Source organism: Moschus berezovskii, chromosome 6 (genome assembly GCF_049115385.1).
Source record: "Moschus berezovskii isolate FMDL1 chromosome 6, NW_MosBer_1.0, whole genome shotgun sequence".
In the NCBI taxonomy this organism is placed as follows: domain Eukaryota; kingdom Metazoa; phylum Chordata; class Mammalia; order Artiodactyla; family Moschidae; genus Moschus; species Moschus berezovskii.
This window is the reverse complement of record NC_142465.1, coordinates 64,207,481-64,213,547: the sequence shown is the minus strand read 5'-3', so window position 1 is coordinate 64,213,547 and position 6,067 is coordinate 64,207,481. Positions and strand designations below refer to the sequence as shown.

Below are 6,067 nucleotides of genomic sequence, written 5' to 3'. Positions count from 1 at the left end.
TTGTCTATAAGAAAGTCATGCTGTGCTGAGAGAGGAGAGGAAGGAAGTGGGCCCTGGATCAAATAAGTATGTGTGACTATTTATATTGGCTTTATTCACAATATCTGATAACTGAAAACACCTCAACTGCCCAACAATTTAAGAGTACCAAAATTTGGTACATATGTAAATGGAATACTCATCAATTAAAAGAATGAGTTACTTATAGATATTACAACATGAATAAACCTCAAAATAATTTTATTCAGTAAAAAAAAGCCTGAGATAAAAGGGTAAATACTGTATGCAAACATATTTATATCCAAAAGAAAATCACATCACTGGTTATTTGAAAATGGATTTGGAAGGAAACATGGTTAATAAAGGGTAAGATACATCTTTTGGAGGTGATGAAAATGATCTGTATCTTGATACAGTGATGGTTTCACTGATGTATAAAACTGGCTAAACTCACAGAAATGTATACTCAATGAATACAGTTCATTTCACACTAATTATTTCTCAATAAAGTATGTGAGAAAAAATCATAAGTAGAGCTTCATTTTTAGATGCAAGGAGTTGTGTTTTAGAGCACTGACTCACATATATCTTATTTTGGATTGAAGATTTTAAAAAGATCTTTTTGGTCCCTCCCAAAGGATTCTCACAAGATAACAGCTCTTGTATGTATGTTGACTCCTGTTAGACTCAGGTTGATTCCACCCCCCACCCCCATTTTCTTTCTTTTCCTTTTTAAGTCTGAAGTCCCTGTTCCTCAGGGACCTTGGTTCTGGAGTCTAGATATCTTAATAGCTAATTAATACTTCTTTCTTTCCCAGGAGGACTGTTTCCCAGAAGGTAAAGGAAGCCTCAATGCTGCAATTATTAGAAAAATTTATATTGTTATGCCAACAGCATAGCTGTTATGAATAATTGCTGCTGTTATTTTGGCAGGTTATCAGAGATTCCAGATGACTCAAGGCCTCTACTTGGATATCTTAGACAATCTATTTTCCTTCTTAAAAGCATTCAAGCACTAGAGAATGCAGGAGAGAGACTATCCTACTGATTGATTTCTCAGGTTTACTTTGCATAACTATAGATTATAGTTACTGGAAGTATATCAGAGTTATCCAAGCATCACTGGAAAATTCAATTCTTTCTCTTCTACAAAGGATATAACATTTTTTCAGTGTCAAATACTAAAGGAAATTTCCTCATAAAGGAAATTTATAAGCCAATAAATATCCTTATTACATAGTGTAATAAGGAAAATAAGCCTATTTTCTCTATAGGAAGAATATGAAACTGAGATATTGAACATGTATTTGGAAATTCTGAGAGGAAGAGAGTTCATTTTATTTTGGTCTAATGATTTTTTCAGTATTTGTCGTTGTAACATAGACATTAAATTTGTTTACTCTTTTTAGAATGAAAACAATAAAACGGCAAAAACATCAGAATTCTGAGGCTTCTTTTTACAGAATACGCAAATTATAAAACAATATAAGGTAAGAGTAAATTTTATTTTATTTAATTTTTTTATAAATTTTAATTAACTGAAATATACAATGTGTTTATATCACTCACTGAGTACATGGCATTTAAAAACAACATCATTACAGAAAAATAACAAAAATACAAAGACTTTGTATTTTAAGACTTTGTAGTTTTGTTATTTTTCTGTAAGATAACAAAAATACAAAGTAAATTTTAAAACATGTGAGTTTTGACAATAAATCACCAACTATTTGTCTATTTACTGCTCTTGGAAAAACACTCTCCTTTTGTCAGATATAAATGTCTTTAGCTGTAAACATTAATATTAGAATGAGTTTGTTAAGAATAATTTCAGTTCAGTTTAGCTGCTCAGTCCTGTCCAACTCTTTGTGACCCCACGGACTGCAGTATGCCAGGGCTGTCCGGTCCATCACCAACTCCTGGACCTTGCTCAAAAATTAAAATGATCTGGTCCTTTGCTCCCAGGCAGATTTAAAGAAATATGAATAAGATACATTCTTTTTAAAAAAACATTTCACAACTATTACTGTGTTTCCTTTCACTGTCTAAATAGTTTATAATTCCTCAGATCCTAAGAATGATCTATTTAAATCTTGCCCATTTATGATATAATTATATGCATATTTAATTTTTGATGGAGCTGGTGTATAACAAAAATATATCAAAATGACATCATACCATTTTACTGAAAGCCATATTTTTCTCATGCAAAATATTATACTTCTCTCAGATTTCTTTATTAAAGAAACAGGTTACAGATTAAGAGCATGGACTCAAGAGCCAGATTTCTGGGCTTCAGACTTCAATTCTGACCCTAGTATGTGGCTTTCAACATATTTTATTTTTTGGTACTTCATTTTCCTTACTGTAAACCAGAGAATACAATAACACTCACCTCATATTATTGTTGTATATATTAAATGAGCTACTATGAAAGCATTTAGAAAAGTGGTCTATAAAAGATTCCACATAATGTTTGCCATTATTATTGTCGTCTAGGCACAGTCATGCACATAAAGGCCTGAGGACAAGGAGTGATCTTATTTGAACTGTCTATAAATGAACTAATGATGACTGTGAAATTTATATTCAGGGTAAATAAGAATGCAATCAACAATTTCTTCATATGTATCTTTTGTTCAGTATCCATTTCTAAAGTAATTCTATGTAGACAGTATAAATCTCTTTCTTAAACACTATGAGCTGTTAGCTGAGGAAATGTGAGGAAATTTTATTTATGAAAAAGAATTTGAGGCTTATTTGAAATTTGAAGAATTTGAGACTCATGCATGAAATTCTAGTATGCAAGTGATAATAATTTTTGTGTTTGGTTGTTCACAACTTATTCTTTGTGAGTATATAACTTACATCAGAATCCAAAGTTTCCATTACCCACAAAAAGTAATTGCAACCTTTAAGTAGTCTTAAAATTCAGTCATTTTCTTTGTATCTGCTGGTAATCTAAGTTTGCCAAGCAAGTTTTACTAAACGAGACTACTGAAGCCCTTAATATCACCAAATTAAGATACCAGAATTGCTTCCAAAATGTCATTTATTGAAATGTCATTTATTGAAATGTTCACAATCAGTCTCATGACATTGCATTTATTGTATAAATCATGGAAGCAACCTAGATGTCCATCTGCAGATGAATGGATAAGAAAACTGTGGTACATATACACAATGGAGTATTACTCAGCAATTTAAAAGAATACATTTGAATCAGTTCTAATGAGGTGGATGAAACTGGAGCCTATTATACAGAGTGAAGTAAGCCAGAAAGAAAAACACCAATACAGTATATTAATGCATATATATGGAATTTAGAAAGACAATAATGATAACCCTCTATAGGAGACAGCAAAAGAGACACAGATGTATAGAACAGTCTTTTGGACTCTGTGGGAGAGGGCAAGGGTGGGATGATTTGGGAGAATGGCATTGAAACATGTATATTATCATATGTGAAACAAATCGCCAGTCCAGGTTCGATGCATGATAGAGGATGCTCGGGGCTGGTGTACTGGGATGACCAGAGAGGTGGGGTGGGGATGGAGGTGGGAGGGGGTTCAAGATGGGGAACACATGTACACCCGGGGCAGATTCATGTCAATGTATGGCAAAACCAATATAATAATGTAAAGTAATTAGCCTCCAAATAAAATAAATAATGAGTGGGAAATATATATAGAAGTGATACTTGCAAACATGAAAGGCATTTGTGTTTGAAGGCACTGTATAAGTTTCATAAGGAAAAGATCTAATTCCAGCAATTGTATGAATTAGTAATTTTTAAGGTTAAAATAAATAATGATTATAGAATAGCTTTGTGACTCCTATACTGAAAGAGATTATTTGTAGCTAGGATGACAGCCAAGAGTTCATTTGTTTATTTTGCTTGTACCTCTCAGCAGGTTTCTGCCATGAGTGACAAGGAAACATGCAACCACTCAGAAGTGACTGACTTCATTCTTGTAGGCTTCAGGGTCTGCCCAGAGCTCCACATTCTCCTTTTCCTCCTATTTCTGCTTGTCTATGCCATGATCCTTCTCGGGAACATTGGCATGATGGTCATTATAATGTTTGATTCCCGGCTGAACACACCAATGTATTTCTTCTTAGGCAACCTCTCCTTCATTGATCTCTTCTATTCTTCTGTTATTGCACCCAAGGCTATGATCAACTTCTGGTCTGAGAGCAAGTCCATCTCCTATGCAGGCTGTGTAACTCAGTTCTTTCTCTTTGCCCTCTTCATTGTGACTGAGGGGTTTCTCCTGGCAGTCATGGCTTATGACCGCTTTATTGCCATCTGCAACCCACTACTCTACACTGTCCAGATGTCAACACGTCTCTGTGTTCAGTTGGTGGCTGGTTCCTATTTTTGTGGCTGCATCACCTCAGTTCTTCATACCAGCATGACATTTGCTTTATCCTTTTGTGCTTCTCGGACCATTGACCATTTTTACTGTGATATTCGTCCCCTTCAGAGACTATCTTGTTCTGATCTCTTCACCCTTAAAATGGTTTCTTTCACCTTCTCTGGCCTCATTGTCTTCCCTACAATCATAGTTATTATTGTTTCTTATTTGTATATTGTGTCCACAGTTCTAAAGATACCCTCCACTGAGGGACGTAAGAAGGCCTTCTCCACTTGCAGCTCCCACCTGGGAGTCGTAAGTGTACTGTATGGTGCTGTCTTTTTTATGTATCTCACTCCTGACACATATCCTGAGCTCAGTAAGGTGGCCTCCTTGTGTTACACTCTAGTCACTCCCATGTTGAATCCTCTGATTTACTCTCTGAGAAACAAAGATGTCAATGAAGCACTATACAAACTTTTGGAGAAGAAAAGTACTATTCTGTGATTATTATTTCTCTTCCATTAATGATGTAGTGTCTGTTTATTTCGTACTCTCTGGTCATTAAAGAGTTATTCTCTTGAGTACCATAAAAATATTATCAAAAGCTTGTTAAAGGTAATGTATCCTTTCTAAATATTACTTTTTTTTTTTATGTGAGCATTGTCAAACCTAAATGTCCTGGATATTGGAGATTATCTGGACACTGCAGAAGCATTTTTCATGGTGAATCTTCAGACTAATCTCAAATAATATTTTATTTCACAAAATTGATTTCTATTTTTATGGCATAGTGCTGGACAATATTTTAATATATTATTACAGTGGTTAAGCAATTATTTTGCATGGTGTTAGTCTTTGGAATTGGTCCTTCCCTTACACACAGCCCCTGGTGACTCAGACCATAAAGAATCTGCCTACAATGCAAGAGATCCAGGTTTGATCTCTGGGTCGTGAAGATGTCAAGAGAATGAGTGAGTACCCACTCTAGTATTTTTGCCTGGAGAATTCCATGGACAGAGGAACCTGGCAGGCTATAGTCCATGGGGTTACAAAGAATCAGAGACAACTGAGTGACCAACAGATTTTACACACAATCAATCACTGAACATTGACAAGAATGTCCATCTTAGTTTTAAAGTAAATTATTTCTCAATTTAATCACTAGTTTCTCTGGCACATTAAATGGTGTTGAAACAAGCAGTCTGTCAATAATTTCTCTAGCAAAGATGGGTTTATTTGGGATCAGCAGAGAATTGCAATTTGTGGTATGTAATCATGGTGAGCCACATGCAACTCTCTGCATGCCAAGGGAAGAAGAACAGTTTTATAGAAGGAAGAGGAATTTGGGAACATTCCAGTGAACAGTCTATGACTTTTTAATGGCTCAGTCTTTGCCAGGTAAGGAGAGTAATCTTCTTGTAGCCCTTCCAAAGGAATAGATCGAAGCCTGAAAATCCCAGCATCATCTCAGAAAAAAAGCCCTGTTCCTGAAGGAACGGGTTGAAGGTTAGCCACTTAGGAGAAGCTGCCCCAGTTCTGCAGGGAACAGGCTGAAGGCTAGTCAGTTTCCATGAAACAGTCTGATCTCAAATCACACCAAAATGTCAAATGAGTACTAGCTTAAAGAACAACACCTTAACCAGAATGTCAGAAACTTTAAACAGACCTCAAATAAAGCCAGGAGTGTTTCAAAGGCAAAGAAGGTG

At 35.2% G+C, this 6,067-nt stretch overlaps 1 protein-coding gene across 1 annotated transcript; it reads left to right on the top strand.

Annotated features, from left to right (window-relative positions):
* Positions 1-3,890: 3,890 nt before the first annotated feature.
* Positions 3,891-4,865, top strand: LOC129536754 (olfactory receptor 9K2-like). Its single transcript, XM_055395840.2, has one exon. It carries the CDS (start codon positions 3,924-3,926, stop codon positions 4,863-4,865), a length of 942 nt encoding a protein of 313 aa, XP_055251815.1. The 5' UTR covers positions 3,891-3,923.
* The last annotated feature ends 1,202 nt before the right edge of the window (positions 4,866-6,067 follow it).